The following is a 21,002-nucleotide window of genomic DNA, read 5'->3' as shown; positions in this document are numbered from 1 at the left end:
ACTTAGCCAAGCTCTCAGCAACTTACTGAGACCTGTAACAAGCCATGAATAAAATACTCAGTGCTTTACCCCATATTCATCTAGTGCTGACGTCTCTTTTTTTCCCCAAAGCTCTTCATCGAAAACCTTCTATACATAGTTTTCCTATTTTTAATTTTTAAGAATATCAATAACCATAAAATGCATATATTTATGGTATGTGAGATATTTTGAGACAAGTATATTTTGTGGAATTTCTGGAGACCTCGCATACCTTTCTCTTTCTACCGTGAGCACACTTAAGATCTGCTCTCTGGATACTTTTCAAGAACATAATAGATTGCTTTTTAATTTGAATGCTTTTATTAGGGCATTTCATGCTGTATGATTGCAATCATAAGTACAGTGAGGTTCATTGTGGTATGGCATACATACTCCAGGTGTATTTGTTTTATTTATTTTTTGTGTAATTTTTTTTCTTGGTACTGGGTAGTCTACCTGTGAGTTACATTCACAACCCATTTTATTTTTTATTTTGAAATGGAGTCTTGGTAAGTTGCTGAAGACCTGGCTAAGATGCTGAGGCTATCCTCAAACCTGTGATCCTCCAATCTCAGTCTCCCAAGAACCCAGATAACAGACAAGAGCTACGTTGCCTAAGTTGGTAGATTGTTTTTAACTGTAGTGACTGGGATGTACAACCCATCTTTTGGACTCATTCCTGCTTATCTAACTGAACTTTTGGACAAAAGTTTTAACTGAAAATTTCTTATCTTTGATCAACATGCTTCCTCCCCCAACTAAATATTAAGTTCCTCAAGAACCTTTATCTTCTCTCATGTGCATAACTTAACTCAAAATGAACTGAGGAGCCAGCCGTAAATTCCTCATTTCTAATTCTCCTGTGTCTCCTTAAAAAGGGCACACTTGGGCATCAGTCACATAACCTCAACACCACCCTGAAGAAAAGGCTGTGAGATCTGGAACATTCCAGGGAAGAACAGAATGTAAGTTTTCCTGCATGTTCTTATTCTCCAGGAGAGGTCCACTGTTTTACCCTGACCTGGTCACTCTGATAAATCTGCACTAAGTCCTCATGCTTATGTTCTTAAATATCTCAAACAAAAGGAATTCTATGCTGACCCAGCATCGCTCTGCAACTGTGTAGACTCAGGTCAGTGGGCTGGCGGATGATCATTTCCTGGGAAAGTCTCTCCCTGTCCCTTCTTGGTGCGTTCTGTCTTCTGTGGCTGTTTCCTGCCCTGCCCAGGAGATATATAACCACCTGCATCGCAACATGTATAGCACTGAGCGAATATATGAACATGTTACAGTCGTAATGGAACTGTGGGCTCTGTTCCTCGACTCAAATAGATAAATTGAATTGGGATATGAAAACTACTAGATAGCTCAGTGCAGCTGCAACAAATTTATATTACAAGTCAGTAGGAAATAGAAAGGGAAGAGAAGAAATGTAGTGTGCCTGACAGACACACTGCAGAGCCCCCAAATGGAACTCTGCCCATTTCTCTGTTCCCAGGGCTTAGATACAGGGTTTGTTTTTTGTTTTTTGTTTTAATTGGGATGTTCTTATTGGTGTTACCAAGGTAACAGGTAGTAACATTTCTTAGGCAAGTGGTGCCTTCTTGTCTCTGAGCAGTGCACCTACTAAGTGCAAAAGTTAATGATCCATCTTGTTTTTTTAATCTTTGCTGACCATTTGCCCATCAACTATGGGTGCTTTGAAGTAAAGGCTGGGTCACAAAAAAGAGGAGGTAAACAAAGGCACTGATCTCCTCTTATGTGTTTTTAAGGCTAAAGGCTTTGGTTGCATCTACATTCTTACTATGGGTATCATTAGGACACAGGACGGAGGGGAGGGGATCTCTGCAGTGTACCAGGCCAAGCTGCTGCCTCTCCCTGCATGAGTGCCTGTGCAGTGCCCAGAGTCTACCTGATGTTCACATTTTTATTTTAGTACTGGGGATGGAACACAGGGGAATTCTACCTTCGAGGTACACCCACAGCCCTATTTTTTATTCTTTATTTTGAAACAGGGTCTCACTGAGTTGCAAAGGGCCTCACTAAATAGTACCTGAGGCTGTCCGCAAACCCGGATCCTCCTGTCTCAGCCTCCCAAATGCTGCGATTACAAACATATGCCACCATGCCCGGCTCACATTTTCTGAAAATCAATACCAGAGTTATTTTTTAATACCGGCCAAAGGTGTGTAGAATATAGGATGAATTTAAATAATTTTTAGAAGTCATAAACAACTTGTTTACACAAGCCAGAAAAGAGCACAATTTGAGAAACTCATAAACAACTTGTTTATGTCTGCCAGCATATGACTTCAGAAACTTGTGTGGACAGGTGAGCACAGGGCTCAGAGCAGCACATCTATGCTGCAGTTGATAACAGACCCCTGGGTCAGGAACTGTCTCCTCTCCTCTGATGAACACACATCATCATTACATTTGTGACTGTGACAGGAGTTTGATGGTATTTGATGAGCCTGGAGCATCAGGATGTTGGGCCGTGCCCGTGGAGTCCTAGGAAGAGCCCTGCCTTCCCATAAGCAGGTGGGGGGCTTTGCTCACACCACATCACACTACAGCGGCCCACACCTGTGCGCCACTCCCATTCAGCAATCCACTGTCGTCCTGCTCTTGTCCCTGCTGAAGATTCTCAAGATCACAAACTGCTCTATCAACTCCTGAATCTCCTCTTCCATTCCCAGACTCTCTTCATTGTTCCCCACCCCTGTTTGTTTGTGTCATATTATTTTTCTAATTAATTAAAGTGCTCTGAATATATAGAATTTGCATGTTGTCTAGCATATTTATTCGACCTCAATGGTTATATTTTCTGTGTAACATGCATTGTTTAATGCTTATTTTTTACTAATTGGCTTTGGCAAAGCAACCACCCAACATTCAAACTTAAGACAATTTTCCAGTAAGTTTCTCTGTACTTTGACCTTTGAGTGTTGGATAAACCTCTCGAGACATGTGGAAAGACACCAGTTGTGTGTAACAAGACACACAGTCTTAAGAGTGAAAGTAGCAGCCGAACAGTTGAGTCAAAGGTATTGTCTGTCTCCTTTGAAAGGGTGCTGAACACACTGGACACCGTAACTAACTGGTAAAACTATTCGCTCTCAAAAGCTCTCCAGGCTTTGTGAGTCTTTAAACCAGTGTATATTCTCTAATATAGAGACACAGGGTACCTACATGAACACAAGCTAATTGTGGTGTTATAGTATACAAATCTGTTTTTTTCTAACCTTATTAATGACAGAGGTTTTTAGATGAATATGCTTATAATTTTATTATTTTATTTATTTTGATAAGCAGTAATCAGGTGCCTATAAGTATAAATATTTTCAGGTGAATTGTTTCTTTGTAGAGTTTTTGACATAGAAAAGTATTCAGAAAATAAAAGAAAGAAAAGTATTCAAATGTATTGGTAATAAATGGCCAAACACTTCTAAAGCACTTCTCATAAAAAGCCAGGAATACCTTAAAAATATTAGCTATTGAGTACTCATTTTAATCTTAAGTTCTATTATGTTTGTGTGTATAATTTTAGGGGGTGGTACAAGTGATTTAACTCAGAAATATTTTACCTCTGAATCACCCCTACCCTAGTCTTCTTTTACTGTTTTTTTGGAAAAAGAATCTCACTAAATTAGGGAGGGCTCTCTAAGTAGCTGAGGCTGTGGTCACAGGCTTGCGCCCCCATGTCTGGCTTTTGCTATATGATCCCCACTTCATCTGTGAGAGAATTGGTCAAGTGCACTTTGATTGCTTTCCTGGGTTCCCTGGTTTGTGAGAGCAGAACCCAGACTGGAACCCATAGCATCCCCCCTGCCCACCAGCCTGCTGAGTGAGTGCCTTCAGTGGAACAATCAAGGTGTAACCATAGCTGCACTTCATCTTAAGGGGAGAGGGGTGGATGGTAGACAACCAGGAAAATGGGGCATTCCATTTGCAGGAAGTGTTCCACGCACCTGATGGGACTTGGTGGGTTGCATCTGGGAACAGCCCCTTGCTGTGTACACGTAGAGGGTGGGCCAGTGCTGGCCATCCACATGCTTCCCTGGAGGGAGCCTTCCTCTCAGGAGGCTCCACTCCCAGAACCCCAGGACTGGCAAGAAGTGAACCAGGGCCCCAGTGCAGGCGGGAGGAAGGAGGCCTCAGTGGACTCCTCACACCGAGGGACGAGAGCCACCCAGGCCTCTTCTTCTCCTCCTCCCTCCACTCTGTCTGTGCCTGCGTGGCCCTCTCCTCCTGTATGCCAAGAGCCTCCCTTGCCTTCTGCAGCATGACGCTCTTATTCCACCAAACCTTGGCTCCAGCCTATTCCTTGAGTGCTGACTCCAGGTGAGCAAGCAGGGGGCACAAACCCTGGACTCGGGATCCAGCGTGGATAGCAGGTGATTCTCTCAATGAAAACCCATACCACAATGTGTTCATGACTAAAACTCTAAGGTCAAAACTATAAAATGTTCAACTAAATAAAACCTGTTTGGACCAAAGTTTGAGCCCAGGGATATTTCAAAGCTTTTTTTATTTTTTATTTAGAAACAGCATGCCACTAAGTTGCCGAGACTGGCCTCAAACCTACAGTCCTCCTGTCTCGGCCTCCCAGGTACTGGGATTACAGGTATGTGCCATGCCACACAGCTCTCTAAGTAATTTTCAAGTAAGGAGAGAATAGGTATCATACACATGACTTAATTCATATAAAAAATGATGTCCTGTCTCTGAATTGGCAGGTGGCAAAAAAGAAGAAAGTAGATAAAGCTGGGTGTGGTGGAGCACACTTGTAATCCCCACTATTGGGAGGCTGACACAGGAGGATCGCACAGGTTCAAAGCCAGCCTCGGCTACTTGGTGAGGCTCTCAGCAACTTAGTGAGACCCTGTTTCCAAATAAAGTATAAAATAGGTCTGGGAGTATAGTCCGGAGGTAGAAAAGCCCCTGGATTCCATCCCCAGTACCACACACACAAAAAAGTAGATAAAGTAGCTCAGGTAGAAAACCCCTGGGTTCAATCCCCAAAATCAAAAGTGGAGGAGGAAGAGAGGAAGACAAACAATATCTAAACTCAAAACCAGGCTGGATTTTGATCTCAAGTGTCAAAAATGGGAGGAAGATTTTAAAGAGAAGCCCTCAGAATGCCTATTTCTTCTATTACTTCTGTCCTTCAAACCTTGCAGAGAGTTCTTATCGGGTCTTATGAGAATAATGTAGCACTTGGGGGCAAAGATGCAGCCCAGGAGCCCCGCACTGGAGGCCAAGATGGAGAAGACCTCCACGGCCACCATGGCCTTCCCCTTGCTGCTGTGGTAGACAGGGAGGAAGGTGACCCAGACACTGCAGAACAGCAGCGTGCTGAAGGTCAGGAACTTGGCTTCATTGAAGGTGTCGGGCAGGTTCCTGGCCAGGAAAGCCACAGTGAAGCTCCCCAGGGCCAGGGAGCCCAGGTATCCCAGGACACAGTAGAAGGCAGTGACTGAGCCCTTGTTGCACACGATGAAGATGTGGCCATGTTCAGAGTGTGCATCAGTGTCAATAAAGGGAGGAGAGGTTCCCAGCCAGGTGGCACAGAGCATCACCTGGATCAGAGAGCAGATGGGGATGATGAAATTAGGAGCCCCTGACACCAGGAGCTGCCTCATCCTCCTCCCAGGACCAGTGGCCTTGAAGGCCAGAACCACGGTGACAGTTTTGGCCAAGACACTGGAAACAGCCACAGTGAACCCGACTCCAAAGGTAATCTGCTGGAGGATGCAGGTGGCCATGTTGGGACGGCCAATGAAGAGCAAGGAGCAGAGGAAGCAGAAGGCGAGGGAGACGAGCAGGACGTAGCTGAGAGCGCGGTTGTTGGCCTTGACGATGGCAGAGTCTCTGTGCTTCACAAAGACCCCAAGAACCCCAGCTGTGAGCGCAGAGAAGCCTAGAGCAGCACAGGCCAGAGCCGTCCCCAGGGGCTCCTCATAAGCCAGGAAGGCCACCACCTTGGGGAGGCAGCGGCTTCTCTCAGTGTTTGGGAACTTGTGCGGAGGACACCGGGTACACTGTTCTGCATCTGAAGAGAAAAATCAGTATTTCACTTTTATTGAGTTATATTTTTTCCACGTCAAAGCCCACAGCCTTCTCTGCAATGTCACTGTGAAGACAGACTGTCTGTGATGTCCAAGAGAAACACAGAGCAGACTGTGAAATCCCTGAGCTGGGTAATGCTTCCAGCTGCACAGAAGACCCAGCCCCTCCGTGGGATCTTCAGCATGTGGTTTGTCTTGCTGGCTCCTCATGTGATGTCACCAAGCCCCTTCTCTACCACCTCTGGGTCTTCTTCATGATAACCTCCTACTGCCATGCTTATAATACTGACCCAAAGTGATCAGGTGAACACTTTCCTTAGGTCGGCTCAGACCCCAAAATAAATGACCTACACCTTATAGGACCTTTTGTGTTTCTTAATATACTCTAATTTTTACTGGTTTAGTATATAGTTTTTTCCTGAAACCATTCTTCTCAATGTTTTCATATAAATAATAACAGTTTGAATCGAAAAGATTGGAACTTCAAATTAACCTTAATTGCTGTTAGATAACTATTTTTGCGACTGATGTTTGAACCCAGGGGTCTTCTCCTCCTGAGCTCTACCCCTAGCTGTTTTCTTTTTCAATTTGAATTGGGGTCTGGGTAAGTTGCCCACGCTAGCCTTCTGTCTCAGCCTCCTGTATAGCCGGGACTTCAAGCATGTCCCACCACATCCAGTTTTTGAGTCCTACACATTTTAATCAAAACTTTTAAAAATAGATTTTATTTTTATAAGATTCCATTCATTTACAACTGAAAACAGGGTTTGTTAACCATTTTCTCTCTGAAGTTTCAGGTCATAGAGATCTTGAGTTTGGTATAACCCAAAGTGCCTTCTGCAACAGGTAATGTGTGCTCTTACCATGTGGGAGCAGCCAAGGAATGTAGGTTTACTAACGGGCATGTCTGTGTTTTAATTAAATTTAATCAGTTAGCTGGTTATGGTAGTGCATACCTGTAATTCCAGTACTTGGGAGGCTAAGACAGGAGAATTGCAGATTGCAGCAACTTAGTGAAACCCTCGGCAAAACTAGGCAGACCCAGTTTCAAAATAAAAAATAAAGTAGGTCTTGGGGTGTAGTTTGGAGTATAATTTCTCTATGTTTAACCTCCAGTACCTCAAAATAAAATCTTGCTAGAATAGGAACCAATTTGTCTTCTGCTTCGGGGTGTTTATATCATTTTCGTGGGGAAGACTTGTGTTAAAATACTCGTGCTGAAGTATTCTGAAAAATTTAAAGTTAAATAATTTAAAAGATTCTCTCTCACAATTCCATTTGTGAGATAATTACTCCTCTTCGTGGCATTAAAAGGTGCTTCTGGATTCTCTCTTACAGACATGCTTGGCACACAGAGTGTGTTTATATTGTGTTATAGGTCCCCAGTGATGTCTTTTTCTCTTTCATGCTTAATACACTTTGTGGGTATGGCAAATCTTGCACAAATCATGCATTTATATTTTAACATATACAAACACCTAAATTTAACTATTTTAAAATTAATTGAAATAAAATCATTACTGCTTAGACCATGAAAGGTGGGCTTGGTGGTACACACCTGTAATTCCAATACTTGGGAGGCTGAGACAGAAGGCTCATGGTGTCTATGCCAGCCTCAGCAACATAAAGAGATTCTCAGAAACTTAGGGAGACTCTATTTAAAAAAAATAAAAAAGAGCTGGGGACATAGCTTAGGGGTAGAGTGCCTCTGAGTTAAATCTCCATCACCCCCCCCCAATACACATAGGCATATACAAAGAAAGAAATTATGGGAATTACATAGTACTTAGGCAGGCACTCAAATCATATATTTGCTCTTTATCATTTAAAAAACAAAAGTAATTTAATTAGTGTTGTGAAACGATCTGTGTTTCACAAGAACATAATTTATTCTCATATATATATATGCACACACACAATATATATATATATATATATATATATATATATATATATATATATATATAATATCTTAAATTTATGACCTGAGTGAAAACTACTTAAATGAATACTCCAGTACAAAGTATCCATGGACAATAAGTTTATTAATGGGTATATCGGGGTTTTCATTAAATTTTGTCACACCTGTGTTCCCAGTATTTGGGACTGAGATAGGAAGATCACAGGTTTGAAGACAGCCTCAGTGACATCGTGAGGCCACCAGCAACCTAACCAGGCCCTGTTTCAAAATAAAAATAAAAAGGGCTGGGGTTATAGCTTGAAGGAAAAATGCCCTTGGGTTCAAGACCCAGTAACTACACACACACACACACACACACACACACACACACACACACTACTTACATAGATATTAAAATTATATTTGTTCTTTATAATTTGAAAAAAATGTTTAAATAATCTTTCCACAATCTGTCTTTGACAACAGATTTTATTTTCATATATATTAATATATTTTTTTTTCTTAGATTTGTGGTTTGAGTAAAAGCTACTTATATGGATACCACATTGTATCTTTTCTTTTTCTTTTCTTTTCTTTTTTTTTTCTTTTTTTTTTTTTTTTGGTGGTACTGGGGTTCCTGGAAACCCTTCTACCTCCAGGCTACACTCCCAGACCTATTTTATATTTTTATTTGGAAACAGTGTCTCTTAAACCAGCAAGGCTGGCTTCCAACCTGTGTGATCCTCCTGTCTCCGCCTCCCAAGCAAGGGGATTAAAAGTGTGTGCCACCACGCCCGGCTCATTGTATCTTTTCTTTAAAATTTATGTGTGTCTGATTATTTTTCAGTACTAGGGACTTAACTCGGGGGATTCTTCCTCTGCACCATACTGCCAGCCCTTTTCATTTGCTATTTTGAACAAGGGTTTCTCTGGGTTGGTGATGGTCTTGCTAAATTGTTGAGGCTGGTCTTGAAACTGTGTTCCTCCTGTCTCAGACTCCCAAGTACTGGGATTGCAGACAAATCACCATGCCCAGCTCATGTCTCCATATATTAACTTGCTCTTTTCCTTCTCATAATATACTATTGCAAAGGTCGGGGTCCTGTTTAAAGAATGTGTACCCAGGCCTTGCATGGTGTTTAGTTAAACATGGTTCAATGTACTAAAATCCTCCCACGGCGACTCATGCACACTGGCTCTGTGTGTATCTCCTGGGTCTAAAAAGCCCCAGCCTTTCTATTGGTTTCACACTTTCTATTGGTGCACGGGTGGCCTTGAGGATGAGACGTCTTTCATTTCATGGGTAGACTTGAGCCTGGCCCAACTGTGGGTTCTCAGGAGACTGTTTTGGGCAGCACTGGGGGCTAAGAAAGCCAGACTGGAATCAGTGCCACAGCTGCCTAAAAGGCTGAGCTGTGCCAGGTTGAAGAGGGAGGGCACAAGTGTGCAGGGCAGTGACCACAGCACAGATATGGGCAGGACAGGCAGGTGGTGAGCATTGGCCACCACGACCCACAGCCGCATCGACGTCTTTGGCTGCTCTTTACTGAAAACTAGAGTTTTTACTGTAAGGTGCTGTGTAGTGTTTACCTGTACCGTTGGAAATGTGTCCCTCTGGGCACAGAACACAAGCAAAGCAGCAGACTGGTTTTCCTTCCTGGGGGATTCTCCTGAATCCTGGGCCACAGCTCTGGCTGCATACAGACTGAGGAGTCTGAGGGAAACCAGGCAGTGGTCAGAATGCTTTACATTATTATCCACTTTAAGAAGATGTCAGAATCTCTCTCCTCATAAGAAGAACTTTGACCTTAAAGAGATGGTCATCTCCATACCATAACCAACTGTCACCATGCCGATCCTATCTAGAAAACCTGATTCTGGGTTTCTCTGATGAGAGGTCAAGTTTCCTTCTTAACTGATTACCAAATATCACCAAGGTACTAAAATGCTATTGTCTCAGACATAACCAGGCACACCACTTCCAGTCTTTCTTCTCTCTCTTCTTATTTAACCTCATAACCCAAGAATATTTTAGGGTTGTATCGTTCAAAAATATTGCTGGCTCACTTGGTGTCTTTCTCTCTCTCTCTCTCTCTCTCTCTCTCTCTCTCTCTCTCTCTCTCTCTCTCTCTCTCCCCTCCCTCCCTCCCTCCCTATCTCCTTCCCTCCCTTATTTTTTCTCTTCTCTCTCATCTGTCTCCACCTCCTGCCCACAGAGAAACTCTGAGAGTGTGTGAGATTGTGGTTAATACATTTATGGGCTTCTGCGTCCAGGTAAGGCATGAATTTTGAGAAACTGGGAATATAATTATGGGTAAAAGAGGGGCTAATTAAGTGATGTGTGCATGTATGCCTCTACCATCTTATATTCCATTAAGATATATGACTCCAGTGCATCAATTAAACAGAATTTTTAAAGAGACGATTGTTATGTAGATCAACTGCAGTGGAATAGCCGAAGCAGATTGGAGGAGGAAGATGGGGAGAGGAAAGAAACAGACCAAATAATACTATGGCAATATGTGAAAGGATTACTACCAATTTCAGTAACTCATATGGGTAGGGAGGAGGAGAGCATGGTGGGTATCAGGAGGAAATACACCAAGAGCTGTGTGCATGTCCTCTTGTATCACACTGAACCTCACTGTAATATATAATTGCAGTGCACTAAAAAAAAAAAAAAACTATTAAAATAGCCCGGGTGTGCTTGCTTCGGCAGCACATATGCTAAAATTGGAACGACACAGAGAAGATTAGCATGGCCCCTGCGCAAGGATGACACGCAAATTTGTGAAGCGTTCCATACTTTTTAAAGATATGAGATTAACTGCGGATCAAACAAACAAACAAACAAACAAACAAACAAACAAACATAGCCCGGGTGTGTCCAGCTGTGGAAAGAGCATGTGAAATAAGCTTAGTGATTTAAGGCGCTGAGTCGACCTGGGTGTGGTGGCACATGCCTGTTATCCCAGTACTTGGGAGGCTGACACAGGAGGATTGCAGTTCGAAGTCAATCTAAACAATTTGCTTTTTTATATTTAAACACATAAAGATATTTTATTATTTAAATATTTTATGTATTTTTATTGGTGCACTGTAGTCGTACATCTTAATGGGATGAAAGCCTTGTGGAGACATACATGCAATTCTTTTTCAAAAAATTTCAAAGAGGCTGATGGTGTAGCTCAGAGGTAGGATGCTCCTGAGTTCAATCCCAGTACTACATTTACAAAACAAGAAGAAAAGATACTAAGTAGAACAATGTTTGAAGAACGAATGGCATAAAAATACTAAAAAAATGGAAATACTACTTGCCAAGGCATGAATGATTTATTAATCCATAATATCCTGTTGTTATAGTACATATCAAAACATACTAGTCAGGCATGGTGGCTCACGCTTGTAATCCCAGTGCTTGGGAGGCTGAGACAGGAGGATTGCATGGGTTCAAGGCCAGCCTCAGCTACTTAGTGAGGCTCTCAGCAACTTAGTGAGACCCTGTTTCAAAATAAAGAATAAAAAATAGGGCTGAGGGTGTAGCTCAGAGGTAGAATGTTTCTGGGTTCCATTCCTAGTACTGCAAAAAAAAAAATACTAAGAATTATGAGCATACATGAAAAAGGTTCTCAGGACATATGGATGGATATTTGGTATTTATGTATCTGTATTTTAATCTCTATTGTTAACTGTTAACTCTGCTTACTTTTATTACTGCTGCATGAATAAATGTGCTGGAGCATAAAAATATAGCTTCTACAAACTTGCTGTTGCTGTAGATTTTATCTCAGAATATGTCAAGGAAAAAGTCACATAGTACAAAATCAGAATGTGATGCATGAGTTTGGTGCTGAGCTAAAGGAGAGTGTCACACACACTTGGTCTCATCTCAGGACTGTTTATTTTGTTACCTTTATGGTATTCAGGATTGAACCCAGGACCTTGAACCTCCTGGGCAAGTGTTCTACCCCTGTGCTGCACCCCCAGCCCTTTAGGATTCTATTTAGATTCCTCTCTGTGTATCTGATATGAAAATGAAATCTTACCTGTTTGAAGCCAAGAGGCCACTCTATGATCTCCTCACTGATGACCAAGCCTTGATGAAGTGGACTCCTGGAAACAAATTCCCCTACTTTACTCAGCAGCCCAAGGCCAGTAGGAAAATTCACAGCATTCTGGGTATCATAATGGGTCTCAGAGTTTTCTTTCTTGTCTAAGGATATGTGTTGCCCAGCACTGTTGGTAAACTTGGTTTTCTTCAGGAATGGATGGAGCTGGAGGAGAGACATCGATTTGGAAATGGAGCTAAGCTGAATATGAGAAGGCGGGAAAGGGAGGGAATGGGGTGGTTGTCGGGGAAGGGCTAAATGAGTGATGGGTGCATGGTTGCCTCTACCATCTTGTACCCCATTAAAATGTATGACTATAATGCACCAATTTAAATTTTTCAACTTAATTTAAAAAATTAAAGGTGGAAAGTCCATAGATACCACGCGATCCTTCTTCCCCGCACCCTAATAGATTCAGGTTTTCTCATTTGCAGAGGGTCAAGTCTGTTTGTTTGCCTGGTCATTTTCTCATGGACTCAAGGGAGAAGAAGACATAGTCTTCCTGCGGGCACAATGGTGAAATTATGGAATCCAGGCAATCTAGAATCCTAGTATTTGCCCAGATGATGGCATTGGCAAGGGCTCTGCCACACCCTGACCTGCAAAGTCTGTCTGCAGTGTCTGAGAACCGAATCCTTGTACAAAAAAATACCTCAAAACAGAGGTGGAACTGTGTTAATGTATTCATCATGGGAAGGGCAGTCTGGTGCACGAATTTCACAACTCATCAAAGCAGAGATTAAATATGTGCAATTGATTGTATATATCAGTTATATCTCGATACAGGCTTAAAAAGACATAACATGGGTTCTTTTCTGCCTAACATTTGGGGCCTTCTTACTGAGCTGACTACTGTCTTCTGACATTGCAGGGAGTTATGGGTGTCCCTTCACAAAAAATTACATCTCCCAATCTTTTTTTTTTTTTTACTGTTTTTTTTATTGGCACATTATAGTCAATCATCTTAATTAAGTACAAGATGGTAAAGGCATACATGCACACATCACTCATTTAGCCCTTCCCCAATTACCACCCCTTTCCCCCCTCTCTCCTCCTCTTGTTTGGCTTAGTGATTGACTTTGTTATGTTTGCAAATGTACACCATGTAATCTCCCAATTTTAATGAGCTTTTAAATTTTTTCTTTTATTTTTTATTTTTGGTGGTACTGGGGTTCCTGGAAACCCTTCTACCTCTGAGGTACACTCCCAGACCTGTTTTTTATATTTTTATTTGGAAACAGGGTCTCTTATGCCAGCAAGGCTGGCTTCGAACCTGTGTAATCCTCCTATCTCCGCCTCCCAACCGTGGGGATTACAAGCCTGCACCACCACCACCACCGGCTTAATGAGTTTTTTTTTTTTCCAATGGAGAGTGCTAATCTTTGAATCTCTGAGACCCAGGGCACTTGTTGTGGGAAATAATTAGCCTCTGATTGTTTAAACAGCTTAGTTGTTTTTCTAAAACTTTGGCAACTACATCTCTGGAGTCTAACTTGACGAAGTGACCAACTTTTCTAAGGATTACTTTAAATAAGAACAAATTGGCACATCAAATATTATTATTAGAAAAAAAGAGATATTAGTGGGTAAACTGATCTGACATTTCTTTTTACATATTTCCCTTTGTCTAAATTTTAAACTTATTTTACATGTTCAAGGAATTTAATTAATGAGCTTGACTACTATGCATGAGTTTATAAATGTATTCCACTCATGGATCATGGATACTAATAAGCCAGAGTTAACACCCAGAAAAGTTCATCTCAAACCTGGGAGGGACATCCTTAAGTGATATTCTCTTATTTAATAGTGGATTTACAGGCCATGTTTCCATGTTTCTGTAGGTTTTAGATGCCTAAGCTGGGCACAGTGGCATATGCCTGTCATCCTAGTACGTGAGAGCCTGAGACAGGAGGATCATGGGTTCAAGCCCAGACTCAACAACTTAGCAAAGCCTTCAACAATTTTTGAAACCCGGTTTAAAAAAAAATCTTAGCCAGGCGTGGTGGTGCACGCTTGTAATCCCCATGCTTGGGAGGCGGAGACAGGAGGATCCCGCAGGTTCGAAGTCAGCCGCGCTGAACTAAGAGACCCTGTTTCCAAATTTTAAAAAGTATAAAAAATAGGTCTGGGAGTGTAGCCCGGAGGTAGAAGGGCTGCCAGGAACCCTAGTACCACCAAAATTTAAAACAATCTTTAAAGGGCTGGGGGTTATAACACCCCTGCCTTTAATTCCAGGTCCCCCCCCCCAAATGGAGATTTAAATAGAAGAATATTTCAAAACAATTCACTTCCCAGAGTCATATCAGGGTATCACATTCAAAATAAGAAGAGCCAATTTCATTTTTAACCAAATATCTCTCAGGGAGGATTTGGGCCTTTATGAACACAGTATAATGGCTAAAATACTCACAATCCGACAAGGATACCTTGTCCATGTCTCCTGGAATTAGATACATTCAGGGAAATGTGTAGGTTGAAGCAATTTTTAATCTCTCTAATGCATCCACAAGTTGTGGTCACATATTTGATAGCATTTTACCCTACGATGTAAAACACTTTTCTGGTTCAACTTTCTTTTTTTTTTCCTTTAAAATTTTTTTATTGGTGCATTATATTCAAACATAATATTGGGGTAAAAAACTTGTGTGTACAAACATGTACTCATCGCTGATTTAACCCCTACCCAATCCCCACCCCATTCCCTCCCTGTCCCTCCTTACCTTGCTTGGCTTAGAGGTTGACTTTGATATGTTTAAGTACACTGTGTGTTTTAGAGATTTTCCTCTTCCCCCCTCCTTTCTCCTCCTTTAGGTTGTCTTGTTTGCTCCTCTATAGGATTTCCTCTTTCAAGAGTTCCTCCTATGACCCATTTCTCCCTAACTCTCACATATTAAGGAAAGCATCTGATTCCTTATTTTTTGTGACTGACTAATCTCACTTAGCATAATATGGAACTGGTTCAACTTCCAAATAATGTAGTTCAAATGGAAGCTCCCAGGAGATGAATTCTCCCCACGTGGGAAACAGTTCCAGATGGACTACAGCCAGTGCGAAGGTGCCATGCCTGACCCTCCTGATAGATCTAGAGATGAAAACACAGTCGGGATGCACCTTGTGATGGTACCCGAGGGTGCCAGCAGGTAGTCAGCCCTGGCCTGCTCCTGGAGAAGCCTTACCTGCCATGGAGGGGGCCTGGGCTGCTCTGCATGCTCTGGAGATCCCTGTTCTATTCTCTCCACAAGCACCTCATGGAGGACGTGGGCCACGGCGTACACAGCATTATAGAGGAAATAGCTGGAGTCAGATAACGTCATGATGTCGATATCTCCTGGCAAAGACTCTAAGGAGGTATTTGGTTCACAGATTTCAATTTTTCCACATGATGACCTAGCAGGTGAGCAGTCAAAAAAGTAAATCCATAGGAGACTGAAGTAAAAATCTTCTGGATACTGGGAAGGGTCGACTGTCTTGAGAAAGTGTTGGGAGCCAGGGATTTCCCCCTTGTGGTGGGATAACACGAAGCTTCCATGGAAGGAATGCAGCATGTGGTTCATCTCGTACACAACGATGTCCCACTTGGCTGCCATGATCCACACCTTGCCCGTGGTTAGAAAGAATTCTGCTGCAATATCTACATCAATGCCCCTGGGTTCAGTTCTGGGGGAGAGAGAGAGAGGGAGGGAGGGAGAGAGAGAGAGAAAGAGGGGAGGAGAGGAGAGGAGAGGAGAAGAGAAGAGAGAAGGGAAGAGAAGAGAAGAGAAGAGAAGAGAAGAGAAGAGAAGAGAAGAGAAGAGAAGATATTAAATAAAATATTTTTCAGTGGAGGAAAACCCTGTAGGGTTTGCCTAGTTCTCTCTTGTCACATAGAACACCGTTTTCTGAGTATCATTACCATTAGAAAGAAAATTTGAGCTGAGCACAGACACACAGACCTGTAGTCTCAATTTTTGGAAAGCTGAGACAGGAGAGCCAGATCAAGACCAGCCTTAGCACCTTAGCCAGGCCCTCATGAACATAGTGAAACCCTGTTTCAAAACAAAACAAAAAATAGATCTAGGAGTGTATCTTAGTAGTAGAATGCTCCTGGTTTCAATCCCTATTACTAAATATGAATAAATAAATAAATAAGTAAATAAATAAAGCAAGCTCAGGATGTAGCTCAGAGATCAAATGTCCCTAGGCTCAATCCAGAGAAGAAGAGGAGGAGGAGGAGGAGGAGGAGGAGGGAGGAAGCTAAAAATAAAGAAAGGTGAGATCCACAATTGCTTTTACTTCTTGCTGTGAGAAATAAAGAGACATGAATTTGGGTGCAGCATCAATGAAATAACAAAGTTTATTTATTTATTTATTTATTTTTGGTGGTACTGGGGTTCCTGGAAGCCCTTCTACCTCCGGGCTACACTCCCAGACCTATTTTTACATTTTTTTATTTGGAAACAGGGTCTCCTAAGCCAGCGCGCTCGGCTGGCTTCGAACCTGCGCGATCCTCCTGTCTCTGCCTCCCAAGTGCGGGGAACAAAATTCATTTAAATCTTCTGTTCTTTGTGAAGCAGAGCTGGCACCAGCAATCAATTCTACATGTAAACACGGATAACAATGTGACCACTTACTACACTAACCTCCTGGTCCTCTTGACTTCATTTATTAACACAACAACTCTCTTACCCTCTCTGATTTGCTAAAAATTTAATTCTTCCTGAACACGATGCCCCTGAGTTGCTTCCTATCTTTAGCGGTAATGTCTATCCTTGTGTTAGTGTGGCTCTTGGCAAAGAACATATGATGTGGGCAGGTCTGCTTTAGTCAGTTTTTTCATAACTGTGACCAAAGTACCAGACAAGCACAGCTTAGAGAAGTAAAGGACTCACATACTTAGAAGTTCTGCAGGTTTCAGAGGTTTTATCCATGGCCAGATCTCTCCAAGGCAGAGACTCTGATGTCAAGGCACAACAGAGCAACAGAGATGCAAATGCTATCAGCAAATGCTACAGGGGAAAGGTGGGCAGATACAGTTCCCAGGTCGACGCCCCAGGAACCCACCTCGTTCAGCCATATCCCACTTCTCCAGTTCATTGGGTGCTCTAACTATAAACTTCTAAATCATACATTTAAAGAGAAACATCATGGGGAGGGCTCGCAAGATAATCTGCTTGGATGGATATGAGTGAGGCAAATTATAGCAGAGGCTTTGGGTCAACCCCAGCAGAGGTGTCTCTGAACCTCAGTTTTCCTTGGGATCCCTGGAGCTACAATAGACCCCGTTGTTGCCCCCAAATGCAAGCTAGATACAAAGGTATCGCTCTCCCTACATCTGACAGTTCCTGATCTATGGAAGGCTCTGAGATGGTCATGTCCCGGACTGAGCAGTTTTCTATGTCGTGGACATTTCCTAAGAGGCCCACAGCTGTGAGCTGCCAGTTATATGAGGAAGAAAAGTTTGTTGAGATCGTGTGTGTGTGTGTGTGTGTGTGTGTGTGTGTGTGTGTGTGTGGCATTAGGGATTGAACTCAAGGACATTCTACCCTCAGAAATATTTTATTTTTAATTTGGAAACTAGGTCTCATAGAGTCTCTCTCTGTTGCTGTCTCAAACCTATGATCCTACTGTCTCAAACTCCCAAGGATGGAGATTTTAGGTGTGTGCCTCGGGCCCAGCTTGGTTGAGACACTTAATATCCACAGCTCCATTCTCTTATCTTCCCCCTTACACTGTTTGATCATCTCAAGATTTTGAGAATTCACTGGGACCTGGTCACCTAAACCCTCATGATATATACACACACTCAATTTTCCCATTGCCTGAGATCCGATGCAAGGTTTCAGGCACTATGGAAAATATGCATATTTCTCTCCAGAATTTATAGCATACTTACCTGAGGGCTTTTATAGAGCTCCAGAAGTGCTCCGATCTCAGCTGAAAATGCTGGCGAGGTTCCTGTGATGGCGGCAACAGGTCTGTGCTGGGTCTTGCACTCGTAGTTAGGGAGAACCTTGTTGCCTCCCGAAAGCCACATCAAAGTGGTCTCCAGGGTTCTGTGGTTGCTGGGGAAGGCATTGTAGAGCTGGAACCCCAGAGTCAGGTTGGGGAGCAGGTGGGGGTCCCTGTTGATCTCCTTGATGGCAAAGTAAAAGGCCATTATGTATTGGTAGTTCTTCCAAAACCACCTGGACAGAGGAACAACATCAGGGAAACAGTGACATCAGGTGGCTCAGGGCCAAGTCCTGAGTTAGCTTCTTCACCATCACAGGCTAGACCAAGGATGCTTCTCAGAGACGATCCTTCCCTGGCCTGCAGAGCATGTTTGAATAAGGTTCCCAGGGCTCTGGGAGACTTGGAATGGCTCTTTGATTGTGTCCCAAACACTGAGAGGTTTGTGGAGCACGGTTAGTTGGGTAACTTAGAGTTTAGCTTTATGATATAGCTGTCAACTGGACAAATTTGCTTTGTAAGATCCTATATATGTAAGGTGTATTGATGGGTGCATAAGAAGCAAGGCATTCCCTAAGGACATGAGTAAAAGTGGCTCACACTTATCTTCCTAAACCCTTTCATTTTATGACACTGAAAATTGATTCCTGAGTGTTCTGTCTCTGAGCTACACCCTCTCCACTTATTTTTTTTAAGTCTCACTAGGATTACTGAAAGTTTCACTACATTGTTGAGACTGGTCTCTAACTTTCTTTCTTTTTGTTGTGTTGTTGTTGTTATTGTAGTGTTTCTCTGATTTCTTTTTGCATTTGGGCATAATAATTGCACAGGAAAATGTTTGGTAGTGACATTTCCAAATAGTCATCTTGCGTGGTTTCATCAATTTCCTTCCCCAGTACCAGCCCTTTCTCCCTCCCCAGGTCTCTGTTTTCAGTCTTCTCTTGGAAAACTGTTCTGTTTTTATAGAATCATTTTTTTTTGTTCCCTCTCGCTTCAATATATGATAAGAAACATTGCATACTCATCTTTCTGAGTCTGGCTTGTTTTGCTCTCAATTTAAATATTATGAAATTCTTATTTGTTAGTGAATTACGCTGGAGTCAATATTTATCCCATCAGCAGCTTAGCATATTTCTGTCCTATGGCTCCATGCTGTAGCCTTATATATATACACTGTACCGTTGTTTTGCATTAATGCTTTAACTAAATATTTATGACTTCATTTAACCAGTTCCCAAATGGCAGTGTTTCCCTTGTATTTAAATTATGTAGATAGGATAAAATTATTCAATCACCAAAGTATTAATATGCTTCTTCTTTTAGGCACGAGAAAGCTAATTACAGAGAAAAACAGACAGTTCACAGAGTGTGATATTTGCCCCTTTTCTATGTTGAATGGGGGTTACCAGAAACGTCTAAGGCTGGGCCCCAGAAGGCAGAGCGCAAAGTTGGGCCTCCAGCTTTTTGACATGGGCTGATGGCTCCCAGCCTTCTCCCCACACTGGCCCCATGAACAAGGCAGGTTCTCAGAGAGAACCTGAGATTCAAGACACCTTCACCCTCTTAAGAATCTCTGCCTATTTTACTCTGACAGCATAAGCAATCTGTAGCAACGATTTAACCAGAGAATTCACAGGGATGAAGTAATGCTTGCAATTCCTCATGTTATGTTATGAATAATGGTTGACAAAGAGCCAAGGAGGGAAGAAAAGCCTGGTATGGTGGTGCACACACATAACTTCTGTACTTGGAAGGCTGAATACAGGAGGACCGCAGGTTGCACGCCCTCTTCCATAACTTAGAAAGACTCTTAGCAACTTGGAGAGCTCCTATTTCAAAATAAAAAAATAAAGGAGGGTGTACTGGCCCACCCCTGTGCCTGTACACTAAAACCAAGATTTTGGAGGCTGAGACAGGGGAATAGCAGGCTTGAGAGCTTCTTCAGAAACTTGGAGAGATGCTGTTTCAAAGTGAAGCAGAGACTACAATGTACTAATATAAAAGATAAGAAATAAATAAAACAAAGCAGAGTGTGGTGGCACATGCTTTTAATTCCAGTACTTGGGAGGCTGAGGTAAAGAGGCTTTCAAGTTCAGCCCGAGCAACTTAGTGGGGCTTTGTTTCAAAATAAAACTTAGGTCAGGGGTGTAGCTCACCGGTAGACTGCCCCTGGATCCAACCCCCAGTATCAGTTAACTTGAGGGGTTGGTTAAACATACACAAACCCACACACAACCACGATCACATGTAACTCATGTACAACTTACCTATAAGGTTTTTCACTAAGATGCGGTTCCTGTAAAAAAGACAGCCGGATCACAGATGCTTCCTGATTCACATAGTAAAGAGGGAAAAATCCACCCAGCACCAGGTCTCCATCTCTCTGGACACTCCACTTCAGGTATTGCAAACAGGTCCTGAAACCATTGTACCAGGAAGTGTGCAAAGGCTGCAGGAGCAGGAAGAGAAAAAACAGAGAGAAGGACATCTCAGACTCTTCCTGACACAGAGCCAGCGCCACATCCAGACACGGCTGTGTGGTGAGGAGCAGGAGCCCCGCGTGATGTCTCTGCAGGCACGGTGGAGGCTCCCTGTCACTGGACGCCCTGGATGCATGCAAATTGTGCAGACAGACTTTTCAGACAGGAGCATAGGGAGAAGGAAAAGGGGACGTGCATAAGGGAGTCACAGTGCCGAGACCTGAGCCGTGGTGTCTGTGGTCAGAGCAGCTTCAGCGCCCTGGCTTTTCACGACTTTGCCTTAGTCCTTGTTAGGTCCTGGGCCCCCATATGGGACAGGGGCGGGGCTGACCCGCCTCCTTACCCTGCAAGTTCCCACAGAAAGCCACTCCCCTTTGATAAAAAGGGGATGCTGCGATCTCGAGACAGAACAGAAGCGAGAACGGACACAGGAGCGTGTGGACAGAGAGATTTCTGCATTCGTGGAAGGCCCTCTTCCACACATCCCCCC

General features: G+C 42.8%; 1 protein-coding gene across 1 annotated transcript; it reads right to left on the bottom strand.

The window, feature by feature from the left end:
- Positions 1-3,130: 3,130 nt before the first annotated feature.
- LOC308276739 (vomeronasal type-2 receptor 116-like) lies at positions 3,131-14,539 on the bottom strand (the record flags this gene model as incomplete). The annotated part of the gene is made up of 5 exons (XM_080715579.1): positions 3,131-3,187; positions 3,993-4,129; positions 5,198-6,076; positions 9,372-9,752; positions 14,515-14,539. The coding sequence occupies 5 exons, from the start codon at positions 14,537-14,539 to the stop codon at positions 3,131-3,133; spliced, it is 1,479 nt and encodes a 492-aa protein (XP_080571705.1).
- Positions 14,540-21,002: the final 6,463 nt, after the last annotated feature.

Source organism: Muscardinus avellanarius (assembly GCF_963383645.1).
Source record: "Muscardinus avellanarius genome assembly, chromosome: 18".
Taxonomy (NCBI): Eukaryota; Metazoa; Chordata; class Mammalia; order Rodentia; family Gliridae; genus Muscardinus; species Muscardinus avellanarius.
Note: the sequence above shows the minus strand (reverse complement) of the source record. Positions and strands in the feature narration are given on the sequence as shown.